This window comes from Eurosta solidaginis, chromosome 2 (assembly GCF_040869045.1).
Source record: "Eurosta solidaginis isolate ZX-2024a chromosome 2, ASM4086904v1, whole genome shotgun sequence".
NCBI classification, from domain to species: domain Eukaryota; kingdom Metazoa; phylum Arthropoda; class Insecta; order Diptera; family Tephritidae; genus Eurosta; species Eurosta solidaginis.
Window position 1 is genome coordinate 182,277,286 of NC_090320.1, and position 14,601 is coordinate 182,291,886.

General features: G+C 35.7%; 1 protein-coding gene across 4 annotated transcripts in view; it reads left to right on the top strand.

Moving 5' to 3' along the window:
- The first annotated feature begins 2,131 nt into the window (after positions 1 to 2,131).
- Positions 2,132 to 14,601, top strand: part of vri (vrille) — a 69,285-nt gene continuing 56,815 nt past the window's right edge. The window contains exons 1-2 of one of the 4 annotated variants that reach the window (XM_067766520.1): positions 2,132 to 2,239; positions 2,648 to 3,379. In XM_067766520.1, coding sequence (XP_067622621.1) covers positions 3,337 to 3,379 — 43 coding nt within the window. In that variant the 5' untranslated portion in view covers positions 2,132 to 2,239; positions 2,648 to 3,336. Of the gene's footprint in view, positions 2,563 to 2,647; positions 3,380 to 8,423; positions 8,529 to 14,601 lie in introns of those variants that run through there. The other 3 variants (XM_067766519.1, XM_067766523.1, XM_067766522.1) reach the window with 3 other exon arrangements.

A 14,601-nucleotide genomic window follows, 5' to 3' on the forward strand; every position in this document is an offset into this window, starting at 1 on the left:
GTACACCCCAGCATTCTTTTACATGCATAGAGTGCCGTTGAGGCCTTCTTGACCCTCTCCTCCACGTTGAGCTTCCATGACATCTTACTGTCTAGGATGATTCCTAGATATTTTGTGCAAGGTTTCTTCTGTAAGGTCACCCCTCCTAACTTAGGCCTGGTCCAATTTGGGACCTTGTACCTCTTTTTAAACAAGACCATATCCGTCTTCTCCGCATTGACTTGAGTCGAATGTAAATTTTGCCAGTGCCAAAGGACATTTTGCCACGCTGCGTGTACAAAATATCCTCCGCCTGCTTGTTTATTTGGAAGATGTAGAACTGACCATCCTCGGTAGGTCGAGATTCAGTAAGTACCTTCCAATCCTGTGTCGGAATGTTCGGATTCTGATTCTGCAGAAGTCGCAGTGTATCCTCCGACTTCATCACGCATGGTATCCATACCTTAACTTTTGGTACCGTGGGGAGTTGCCCTTTATCCACCACCTCAAACCGCACGTTCGTGCCTTGCCTTTGGAGGTTTGGAACCACTTCCTCCAGCCACCGCAAGCTCGCTATCATCTTCACACCATTATACCATCCCCCGAATCAAAGGTTGGAAGGGGCTTACTTCGTTGTTCCCGCATCATCTTAAGCATTAAGCTGATAAGCTCCCTTTCCACAGATCTCCACCTTTCAGTAGTCATTTGTCCGAAAGGAGCGCTACGATCAACCAGCGCCACAGTCAGTGACTGCTTTGCCACATCACTCATCTTCTCGGGAAAAGCAGGAGTCTTAGTGTTATCTCCCTTTGGCACCTCCGAGAAAGCCGGAGTCTTAGCGTTAACTCCCTTTAGCGCCTCCGAGAAAGACGGAGTCTTAGCGTTATCTCCCTTTGGCTTATCTCCTACTTCCGTAGTTGGAACTTCCCTCTGACTCGCAGCTTTCGAGGTAGTTGCTACCTCGCTATTGGAGCCCATCTGTCTTACCGCTTTGGGCCTACTTGTCTTGTCTATGCGACTGCTCCGCCTCGCGGCTCTAGTACTGGGTCCTTTCTGCCTCTTGAAAGCAGGCTTGTCGCCTTCCGCCGAACGTTGCCTCTTCATTCTGCCATTCGACGCTTCTTCCTCCTCGTACCGGTTGCAGAACCGAGGGTTTCTCGCAGCAAACCTTTTGAACTGCCTTCGACATACTTCTACCGCTCCATGGGCCCATTCCAAGCGCTCGCTCTCCACTTCTGTTGGGTCGACCACTGCTCCCAAGCGTTGTATAATTCTTAGTGCTGCACGGTACTGCGAGAGAGCTCTTTTACTTCCTCTGCTCCGTACTCTTCTCCACTCTTCTACTCCGTTTTTATTTGTGTGCTTCTCCAACACGGAGTTCATTGAATCAGCAATACTCTCGCTCCCCGAGTCCGACGCATCGCTTAATTCTTATTTGTCGTCCTTGGATTGCGACTCAGTCCTCCTCTTTACATTGTCCTTATTATAATCAGGTAATGAGTCGTTCATCTTGGTCGTACGACCACCTGCCCGACAAGGCGGGCTCAGCGGTCCAGTATTATATACGGGGAAAGAACCGTCCGCCACAGCAGCGCCCCTTACTGTGGTAAGGCCATAAATACTTCCCGAGGTGGCCCGGTACCGGGAAGGCTCCGTTCGAATACAGCCGAATTTATCCCCTGGCTGCAAATCGTCCAATAGGCACGGTCCGCATAACACCCTGAATTAGGGGGTTTGTTTTGTTAATTTATTAACATTTTGGGCGTGTTTTAGCAGTCAAGTGCTAAAGCAGAGAATTAAAAAGTTTTAATTGTTTTCATCTTTATTTCTAAATAATGGTCACTCCGAATAAACAGCGTCAATTTCGCCCGGCATTGTGTTTTAAGTAGACGAAATGTCTGGGCGTTATTTGAAAAATGTCATCGCCCGACGCGGCGTATATCGTCGTCGCTTGGCATTGTGTTTCAAGCTTAAGACTTACATATTTTGTCAGACTTTCTTTAAAAGAGCGACGAGCGGCACAACACACCTTGGTTTTATAAGTGTACGTGAGAATCATTTACACTACAGCTGTATAACCAAAATCAACAAAATAGCTACACGCTCATTGCCATATTCATAAACTCATACATACGATTGCGACTACAAAAGCCAGAGCAAAGCTACAGCAACGAATGAAATTGCAATTGAAAACATTGAATCAGTCACAATTCTTTTGCCAAACGTTGAAGATCAAAGTTTATATATTTTGATTCTATAGGTAGTAAGAACAGTTGAATCGAAAATTGCTTCCAAAATAATCTTCATCTGTCTTATGATTTTAATTAATATACAATTTAAAGAGTTTTAAAATACCTACATACATATGGACATATAGCGTGTGACTCGTTTTTGTTAACAGAAGTTGATTAAATACGCAATAATTAGAATCGTCTTAACAACTAAATACATATATAATTAATAAGTCAAATAAAGACCGCTGCAGACAAACTTAAAACAGAAAAATAACAAATAAGGATAATTGACTAAAAACATAAATAATGACAGTGTACATGTGTACGAAACAAATGCTTAATTGTATCTGTGAGTTTCATAACAAATACGATTGAGCCATAAATAGAATAATACGTACATATTTATTTACATATGTAAAATTGAATTTCACCAGTACTAGATTTTATCAAACGAGTATAACAAAACAATGAATCACATGTGTTTGGAAAAAACTAAAACAATAAGAAGTTAGTAAGAGTCACAATTAGAACGAACGAAAAATACCGGCCTCATTCCAGGCTGAACTCATAGTTAAGAGATTGCGCCATTCAGTCAGCTGTGCGTAAAAGCTGTATGTATGTAAATAATTTCATAAACACATATACCCGCGAATATATTAAAACATTTTGACAATGTAAACATAGAAAAACAACAAACGACTGTGTCACTATAATAATCAAAGAAATTAGCTGATATGAAACGGAAGCAGCGTAAACAGCAACACAAAATAAACAACTATGTATGGATGGGTTTTTAATGGGGGTCAACCCGAGACACCATTACAAAAACAAGTATATAAATAAACAGTAAACGTGCTACATTTTGAGAAGAATAACAAAAAAATTTACTTATTTTTAATAAAAAAAAGAATTCCAATAACTATAATAGAAAATACAGAATGTGGCAAACTACTTTTTATTCTTTTCTACTTTCCGTCTCAAGAACCACGAATCTGACAAACAAAAAAATACACAAAATCACATAATAACATTAAATATGTATATATGGTAACAGATTCAAATCTACACACAAAGGCGTATAAAGTATTATAAACTACAACAACTTGGTTAAATAAATATTTCGATGAACTCCACTTCAAATAATAATAGCGACACTTTCATACAGGGTAAGTGCTGAAAAACGAGTGCACATTGCTTATAATGAACCATTTTTGTTACATATATGCACCAGTGTAGTCACTAGTGCCGGACCGCATATTCAGTTCGGGTTTGGTAACCGAACAGTTTGGATTCAGGTTCGTTTTTGACAAACAACTTTATTGTAAAGATTATCTCTACAGCTTAAATCACGGTTAGATACCACTGGCTATACGGCATTTACTTTCATATGCATTTTGATGCAATGAATCAGAGCTCGAATTACGTACTCCGTGATTGAAAATATCAAAATTGATACTACGACGTACGTTTAGTATCGTCTATTAATTATGACAGTTTGATAGATGTATGACAGTTTGATGGACAGTGCTAATGCACTTAATTCTTTGTCTGAAAATTTATTTCTTAAGTTAAGGTCTAAAAATTAAAAAAAAAACAAATTGTTCTATTTCTCCTGTACGAACCATGGAATGCTCCAGTAGCAATTATTGTGAAGAGCTGGTGGAACTTTATCATCTTCGCTGGGTGATTCTAAGCTGCCTTCGTTCAAGATGACTTTTGTTACCAGGTTGTCCTTTTCGTTCTACCAGAAATTTGGCCCGGGCTGAAACCTTCCGTCTTTCGCCAAATGTATCTTTTAATGTTTAAACTTTGAGCTCGATATGAAAACATTTCGGGAAACAGCGAAGTAGATCGTCCTAATTACATGGGAAAAGCGGTAGATACTATAGCTCTCGAATTTGTATTTTTCATTTTTATTTAGAAAGTGGGCGCTAAAATCAGTATTTTAAAAAGGAAAGATGGTTACAAATAAAATCTCAACATCTTCAACCGTGTTTGAAGTCGATGCAAAGATTTTCAGAGGAATCAAGCGGCCTTAGTAGGCGTTGCCGCGCGCTTTTTTTAAAGATAAATAAATACAGTTTTAGCATTGTGCCTTTATAAATGACGGAAATGTCCCGTTAAATATTGAATTAACACGGAATTATATTTCATTTTGAAAAAAATTGTTTTTACAGTAGTATTAGCCGCGGTCAAAAGAAGTAGTGTGTTAAAATTCATTACAATATATTTCTCTAAATGATGATCACACCGGAAAATAGATTTTTATTATATTTATATTTAAATTTCTTTTCGGCTCAGACTACCGATTTTTCGGTTGACTTAAGCTGGACATAAAAAAAAAAATCGCTAGTCACTACCACCGATAAAATCGATAGTGGCTACAAAAAAAAAGTTTTTTTTTTGCCTGAAGTTCTTTTACGATCGAAGAGAAATTTGTGACATTTAGGATTTGTTGGCTACGTTCTCTAAACTCCTAGTACTAGGGTACCGGTACGTTAATCGCCAGTGATTTTTTCCAGAGCATTAGAGTGCATGGACAGAAAAACAAATAAAAGTGATAATGCAACACAGTGTTCGAATGCATTGTAATGTGCTGAGTCCGAAACTGCCATAAGAATTAGCCTCAAGGTTCGTTGCTCCGTCCTAAACTCAAACCGTGGGAAAGTCACTGAAGCGTTAGAGATTTTGAGGTCAGATCCGAAGCATGATCCGCTGTTTCAATTCCAACAGCCCATTCGAATTTATTGCATCAAAATGCATGGGAATACATGTGTCTAAACTTTGTTAACTTTATATAGTTATATAATTATGTTGGAGCATTTACCATATTTCCACATCATTGTAGTGGGCAATTGTTTTGATGTGAAGAGTACATAAGAGCAGGAATTCCCAGATATATTATTGTAATCGTTACATAAAATTTGAAATTTAAATGTTGTCCTTTTTCCCGATTTTTTTAACTTTTCATAACGAATTGGGCTCCAAAAAAATACGAGTGGCAGCCACGGCTCGAACCGTCTTATATTGAGGGAACACAACCGGTGCGTGATGGGACGGTTTACTGAGGAATGATCGAAAGCGTATAAAAAATACATCGCTATTTACAAGCCAACCTAATAAAACTGCACTGCGTTTTTTTAGCGCACGCAAACAACCGGCGTTTTTTCCTAAACGAAATAAGCATGCGTTGCGTCAATAAATGCAACAACAACGATTTGAGCCAGATAAATCCAGATAGAAGTTTGGTTCAATTTGTGAGCCAGATAATTTGTCAATTACTTGTCTTTAGTTTGGCAACGCTGCCTTAAATAAACCTACTTTTTCAAAAATAGATACCGCTGCTTAGGCTTTCGCCGCATGAGTTAAATGCAAAACAGCGGCGACATCTGCCTATCACATTTCACATGTGGGAAAATATCACGACCTCCGCTTCTGAAGTCTCTCAATGATCCAGAGCATTCCCGTGAAAATTTAGCGTGATCCGGAGCTGTAAAACTCACTGGATGACGGCTAATGTAAAGCATGTGTGCAAACGTGAAATCTAAATGTCACGCAGAACAAAAATTGGAAGTCGAGTTAGGTTTTCACGCAGAAAATTCAATTTCGGTTGCTCTCATACAAGTTGTATGTGCATGAGACATCTTTGACAGAAAATGACTTGCGTGCGTTTATATTAGGTTAGCTTGTTACAAGGCGAATCCATACCAGGTGGTGACAAAGCGAATTCAACCAATTCGCCGTGCAGAAGAATTTCAAGTTAAAAGAAAATTTTCATTGATTTCGATTAACTGACATATTCCCTACAAGAATACTGACTATCATATGACTATCATCTGATTGTCAGCAATGTCAACCTAACGATCAGAGCCTCATACAAACTTTCTATCACAAACTTAAGGGGACTTGCGCAAATGTGATATAAACAACTGTGTACGTGTGAGTTTTTGTCTCCTTCTTATACACCAACATGGCCTACTGATTAAGTATATAGCCGTACTGCTCACTCTCATTCCTTTTCCTGGATCAGTGCTGACACTTTAACTATCAAAAAGTGTCATAAATGATAGTTTACTGTAGATATCAGGTTTGACGGTTATACTATCATAAATGACCATTGTTATATTCCGCCAAAAATGAAACAATGCTTTTTGCTTTTTATTTACTTTATTTCATTACGTTTTTAATTTTGTACGTGGTAAAAGCATACGTTTTCTTATTTGTTTAAAATAAATAGTTTTATAAGAATTCGAGTTCAGAATGTTCAATTTAAATTCAGAAAATAACAAAACAACAGAAGAGCGCTTTTCTCATGCGGAAACACATTTAAAAATGAATCATCACTAACCACTACTATTTTACGCGTATCAATTTTTTGAGTGCGCCCCATACATTCCGACAGCTTTTGGTATTTTTTAATATTATTTTCGATTTCTTTTCTTTTAGCATGGAGCTTTGAAATGCTCTCTTTTTCATTTTTTAAACTTATTTTTTATATGGTTTTCGTCATTTGAAAATGGCGGAATTTAAAAATAACAAAACAACCGTGATAATCATTTGATTGTCATATGACAGTCAGTAGTGACAACATGATTAAATCGGATAAACTGTTCTCGCATACATAAAATTCCGTTGAGAATTATGTATCTGTCTCACATGCATAATGTTATGTGCTGTATGTTCTTTTGTTCTTTACCAGGTGTCCGAAGCTTCCCCAGTTTGAGTCCTTTTTCATGATTATAGGCTGTCGTCGGGAACATGCGGACATGCGTGAGCGAACAAAGGAACATACATAAATTTGAGTATCAATGTTTACGTCATCGCAGGATCAGTATTGTCAATTACAAGTGTGAGTGTATTAGTAAAACTGTCAGCGTTTCTTGTAGGGTTGTTGAACAAGGCTTTGTATGGAAAATTATCAAGAAGAAGCAATCAGCTGTTGGGATAACACCACCTCTATTGAATTCGCCTTGATAGCATATAAGCACCCTTCTTTGTTGTTTCACCATCACTACTCCGTACCGTTTCCATGCATTCCTCAAGGAGGATAAATGAATATGAGTCGTTAGCTCGTATGTTTGAATCAAACAGTCGTTGTTGCGAGCTACAAGTCTTTTGATAGTTGATTTTCCACTTTTCGTTTTAATTTCGCCGCACGTTATCTGTACGGCGTATGGACTATTTAATATTTTCCACAATTCTTTCATTTTTGTTTTGTTATTGATATTAGAGAAAATTTGTTCATTTTTGTTTACTTTATTTTTTCATTTACATAACATATTTCTTTTGACATTTTTCATGCAATAAAACAATAAATTTTTAGTCAATGTGAAAGCTGCAATTTTGGGAACAAGAACAAAACGAAATGTCAAAAACCGCAATAGAAACCAGCAAGGCGAATCCATACCAGGTGGCGGCAACGCGAGTTCAACCAACTCATCGAATTTGACAGAAGAATTTCAAGTTAAAAGAAAATTTTCATTGATTCCAATTAACTGACATGTTGGCTGGTTGCCAAGGCGAATTCAGTACCAGGTGATGTTATCCCAACATCTGATTGCTTCTTCTTGATTATTTTCCATACAACGCTTTGTACAACAATATGTCAGTTAATCGAAATCTATGATCTATTCGCACGGCGAATTGATTGAATTCGCTTTGCCACCACCTGGTATAGATTCGCCGTGGCAACCAGCGATATATTTTGGTTCGACAAAAAAAGGTCAATTGACGTCTCTTTTTAAAAAATGATCTTTGATTTCATTTTATCGCATTATTTTTATGTAAGTTTTTTTTGTTTAATTTTTGATTATTGAATCTTTAAAATTGTTTTGCCAAGTGCCAAGTGCAGCTATTATTTTAGAAAATGTTATGCATAACACAATGTGATATGGGAATTCTATAAGTGTAAAAATAATAAGGGTGTTGCATTTAAAAACCGCTGATAAAACTTAAATTTGACCGCATGCTTTAAGGTTTTGAATTTAAGGATTGACGCTTTTTACTATGTGCCTGACCCTTCTGTTAATAACTTAAATTTTATTATAGGTAATAATATTTTAAGTAAATTATTTATGGTAAATTATTCCTTCTACTAATTTAACACAGTCTTTATGAATAAAAATTATTTTCTAATTTTTATTTCGGTTAGCTATAAAAGCGTAGGTTTTTAGTTTTTTTAAACTATTATTAATTTACCCATTTTCACAGGTACATATACCCTCAAATGTTAATCATGACGAAGCAATGCATCAACATAACATTTAAATATATACAATGGAAAACACAAACATCTCGATATATGTAGTTATGTAGGTAAATATATCAATGCAAAATACATATCCCAAAAAAAGTGTCCGCCACCCCATCCTAACCTACCTATTACAAATGTATATGTACATATCTATGTTTGTGCATTGACATAGCCGTATGTATAATCGTGGCTATTCATTTCTAATGCAACTGAGGACGTCATTGCTCTTATTTGTGGTGATTCATATGTTTTTCATTCAAAGAAATTTACTTTCGTTTTTCACAAAACTATGATGTTTTTAGTTTTTTAACTATGTATGTAAGTAGTGGCACTAATTCTCAGTAGATACCTCGCTCACGCCCTCTCCATAGTGTACCTATACCAAGTGTGTTCACTAAGCGATAAACGTCAAAACTACAAACAGCCTCGCTCACCTGATGGAAATCTCAGGTCTAGAGTCGCATTTTTAGTCTCAACGGCAACATTTTTGACTACCAATCGTATGGACTTTTTCAATTTTTCAATCATTCGGAGCATTCGGTAATGGTATCCATTTTGAATTCGCTGTCATTCCGAATCCAGCGAGTGCCTGTCAGAATGCTTGACAGATAAGTCAACACACTTGTACTTGTACACTATGGCCCTCTCAACGATTGTCTGTAATCGTTTTAGCATTGTAAACTTTACCAAGTAGCGCAACTAACAGCTGATCGCTCAAAATTTGCACACACACACAAACACCGCTAATGGCCATATTACGGAAATCTTAGGGAAATTGAAGTTAAATTTTTAAACAGAAATAAAATGTTATACTTTTGGAATATATAGCATCTAGGACACCTTAATTGCAGTAATTGAAAGAAAATGTTTGCTTATACTCACGTATTTAATTATTTTTTCTAAATATATCTTTAATATTGATGAAATGATTGAAGTTATATTAATCCAATGCAACTCTGCTCTTCCTACTGTTCTTCATTCCACTCCATTCGAGTGTCTCTTTCACTGAATTCGAGTGCCTTCCACTCTATTCGCAACATAACCTCAATTTAAGCTGCCAAATTATATAGTAAACAATGCGTTTTAGTTTGTAATTTCTCCGTGCCATAGCATTTGTTTTTCTATTATCGTTTTGTGAAAAGAGCAACAATATTGCCCGTCAATATGTAGATGATATATGCGAAACATTTTAATACATATGTATTTATGAAAGCTGAGGCCAAGTACATACAAACATACATATGTATGCGTACGAAATTTAATAGGGGAATCCTTTGTAGTCATATATTTATCTAACAAGTTTGTTAAATTGTGGCTTTGACTTTGCAAGTCTAGTATATAATTAAAAATGTGTTAACCCTTTTTCTACGACTTTTCCAGGCGATCTGCTTAAACTTTATTTTCGACTCTATAGATTCCTATTGGTACTTTATATTCGTAGAAATTTGATGAAGCTTGCAATTTATGTAGATCGGGGTATTATAAAGTGGGGCATATGTTTGTATCCCTGTAGTATTTCAGAATGGGTCATACCTATTTGCCCCAAAAGCGTACAAACTACACTCACAAGCCAACCTAATGAAACCGCACTGCTTTTTTTAGCGCACGCAAACAATCGGCGTTTTTTGCCCGAACCCAAATAAATGTCACGCAGAACAAAAATTGGAAATCGAGTTAAGGGCCCATTAATAATACTTAGCATAGACTTGACTTGACTTGAGAACTGTCACTTACAGTTACAGTACAAGTCTGTTGAATTTTGATTTTCTATGTAAGTTCCAAGTGACGTTTACATTTTGAGTTGCCATTTGTTTCTTTACATTTCATTTTTGTCATACAAATTGACATTTATTGATTATGAGGCCAGATTTTATGCGCTAAGTGGAGTATAATCGTGGCTATGTTGCCAAGTTTACGCCCTTTACTGCCCTTTAGGTTTTCACGCAGCAAATTCAATTTCGGTTGCTTTCATACAAGTTGTATGTGTTTGAGATATTTTTGACAGAAAATGATTTGCGTGCGTTTATATTAGGTTGGCTTGTCAGGAAGTATAAAAACTTGTTTAATAGTAAGAAATTATTTTAAATTTTGTTTGTCTTATGAAGAAAAATTTTATATAGAATGAAAAATGACAGCCCCGGCAAATAATGTTTGTCTTTTCTCGATTTTTCGATTGGCGCGTGGAGCGCCTCAATGTCTTTTTTACTGCTGTATGGTGAAATGATCCCCTACATTTCTCATTGAACTTCTACCTATTCTACCTGTTGGACGATGTTCCAGATCGACGGGATAGGTAATTTCTACAAGCGCTTGCTGGAAGAGCCGCTTCTTCCTGTGAAGCTCAGAATATATAACATAAGTGTTAACAGCATCTGTCATCATGTCACGAAAAAATACTTAATTTCACCATTTGCTCCATTTTGTTTATATCATGCCATCCGTCGTTTGATTTGCCAAGTCCACACCACTCACTATTTTGCGGTAGGTACGTCTTTACGAAGCCAGTTCTATATTTAACTTTTCTTATCATACTACTAATTTCAGATGTGTGGCAGTTACTGAGCAGCCCTACCACCTTGACGTCCCGTCACTATTTCCTCAACCTCTCATAAGTGTATTGAGCGATGCATAAAGACATGCTTCTTGGAAACAATTTGGAATACTTCCGATGTACTCCAAAAAACACATAGTTATGTGCTCCTCACTCTCAGCTTGTTCACATGCAGGTTGATGGTCTATGCCATCATTTGAGGTCGAGTTCTCGCCACTGAACTGACTATCTTCTGCGTCATTGAGAAATTGTAATTGCCAGTGGTTTTATCTGACGAATGAGTGTAAGCACAGCACTTCGTCGTCTTCTTCTTGAAGTAATGCACTTATTTTTTTGCGATTTGATTTCGTAATTTTTTCAGTTTATAGCGTTGCAGAATGAAAAAATTAACTTTATGATATACATACATAGATGTACAACTTCCTGCTGGGACACACATACTATATTACCCTTTTTAAAACCTTCCTTTTCTCTGAATATTTTTCACAAAACTCTTCTAAAAATATGTAAATATATATATCCACTTACTACTATATACATAATATGTATACATATCATTTTATGAAAATTACGCGTAAATTGTATACAATATCAGCGTCTGTTCACAAATAGGTAAGTCATCAAAACCAAACGCGGTTAAAACTGTATTTAATGCTGTGGGATAACCATAGTGAATGATACAAGGTGGCTGCATGGTGACATACCTACAAACATAAAAAAAATTCCATGGCGCATAATCATAGTCAAAATAAAATAGGTTTTAAATTTAGTTTCAGCTTTTTTGACAGATAGCTCATAGAAAATTATGTCAAAAAGCTGCAACCAAATTTAAAATCTATTTTATTTTGACTATGATTAAGCGCCCATGTACTTTGTTCTTGTAAATTCGATGGACAAATGTAAAAATCGTACTGCGCCGGAAGTTGATGTATCAAATCAAATAAAAAAAGTTTATAATCAGCTGTTCCATGCTGCCACCTTGTATCGTTGCACTATGGGGATAACAGTGTCTCCGCAGTAGTAAGAATATTGCAAACCTTATCAAGTAGCGAAACTAAAAGCTGATCGCTCAAAATTAGCACACACATACAAACTTCGCTAATGGCCATATTACGAAAATCTTTAAGGAAATTCAAGTTAAATTTTTAAACAGACATAAACTGTGATATTTTTGGAATACTTATATAGCATTTCATTTCAAGTAGTTAAGAGAAAATGTTTGCTTATATTCAAGTATTTAATTACTTTTTCTACATTTATTGATTCAATGCAACTCTGCTTTTCCTGCTTCATTCCACTCCGTTTGACTGCCTTCCACTCTATTCGCAGCATAACCTCAAATTAAGCTGCCAAACTATATAGTAAACAATGAGCAAGAAGGCTAAATAATATTTATAGGCAAATAGCTTACGAATGGCTCTAAGCATAACTTCGTTTTACTGCTATTTTTTACGTTATACTTAAAGTAGGTTTTAAGAAAAAACTAGTTTTTGGTGTTGGCAGACATCTGCAACAAAATGCGATGCCTTGAGAGCTATTTGTGGGCGCACATCTAAGAGAAACCAGCACCACACAATGTCTTTTGCTTAATCTTTGAATTCTTCTCGGCATGATCTTTATTAAACAACATTCAAGGAGAATTGAGTACCATGATGTGTTATTACATCAGCTAATTGTTTCTTCTTGATATTTTCCATACAATGCCATGGTACAACGGGATGTCAGTTAACTGAAATCAATGCTAATTTTCTTTTTACGTGACATTCTTCACACGAAGTCGGTTAATTTGGTCTACCCTATTTTAGAATTTATTTTATTCCTTGAATGCGGCTTGAATTTAAACAAAATCGCAACAATATAAAATACATAAATATGTTTTTATATATAGTAAAACTTATATTTGTTAGTTTCAAAGGCCATTTATTTAAAAACAAAGGTAAAGCAGTAGGTCTACAACGTATACTATTGTTGCGAATATTAGCTGTTCTATAAATCACTATGCTGCTAGTAAATAAATGCACAACAGCTTTGTAAGCAACCACTCAAACGTGCATGTACACATCAAAGCAAGCAGCCACACATACATGCAAACAGCGAAGAGATTATTTCCCATACACATATGTAGTCATCATCTAAAAACAGAAGTTATTACTCGCACATACACACACATATAAGTAGAAGACAAAATTGAATACCAGATAAATAAATCAGCAGCTGTTCGCGAAAAGTCTAGACCCTAATAGAAATAGGCGAACGAGGCAACTCAGAGTATAAAGGCAGTGCACGCTGAAGAATAATGAATCAGTTTGATTTTAGCCCAAGTTGTGGAAAGAGAAATGGTTGAATTTCCCAGTATGAAGTGTTACTTATTTTATAAGGGCCAATATTGTTCATCAATTAATATTGAACAAAAATGTTGGTTGTAAATCAAATAAGCGCTTTTTTCCAGTCTCAACTCTTGGGCACAGTGCTAAAAGTGGAAAAAAAATGGAATAATAAGCGGATTCAACTAAAACTTCGTTTCGAAGTGGATTAACACACACTGACTCCAAATCAGGAGTTCCAAAACAAAATGCAATAAGTGTCCCACTAATTTTTTTGGGAGATATGGATGGGACTTAACTTTCTAAAACATGTGTAATAATCTTTATGAGAATAAAGAGATCAGCAAATTTAGCCATTGGGAAACATTCCAAAAACTACATTCCGTACCAAAACGCAATAATTTCATAAAACTTTTATATTTTTTAAGTTCAAAATTTTTACATATTTATATGAATTAGGATAAGTTGTGGAGTACCCGTATACTCCTTAAGAATGTATAAGACTAGTTTAGCTCTATATATAAATTTAAATTCCGAGAAATGCAGATGTTTATCAACGCCAGTCATCCTTAGGCGGCCTTCCCCCCGTTTTTTACTTGTAAAACAATCCTTAATAACTATCTTAAATTTTTAATATACAAATCATGAGACGTGATTAAACCAAACTGTAGCATATTTATTATCCTGACACTTGTTCTGCATCTCACTGTTATAAAACGCAATCCTTTGCATAACAAATGGTTTGTCGTATGTATAGCTCCCTATTTTGCCTCAAAATAAATGCAGAAGTAGCTCTCAGGAGCTAGTAGAACCAAGTATGTATCGATTAAGATTCCATTTTTTATGATTAATGCCTATATTTCACACTTATACCTATCTTAAGTTCTATTGTATTGTACCATTGATTCACACAAAATTCACAATAATTAGTATTATGAAAATTAATTTTTAAGAATGTATTTGTTCTTTTTTGGGATTTAAGTTATGCAAAAAACTAATGTAACTAATAAAAAAAATTAGTGCGTACATTTATGGAAACTTTTCTCCTTTTTCTAAAAAATTATGTTCAATATGTTTAATTAGAGGAATATAAAAAAACATAGCTTTATAAATTTTTAGATACACCTTTTTAAAGTTAGGTATTATTTGTATTTTCTCTCTCTCTCTCTCTCTCTCTCTCTTTTATCTCTTATAATTAATACCATATCTAAGACAGGGAACTTTATGATTTCTTACAAATTCTCATGGGATGTCTTCCTC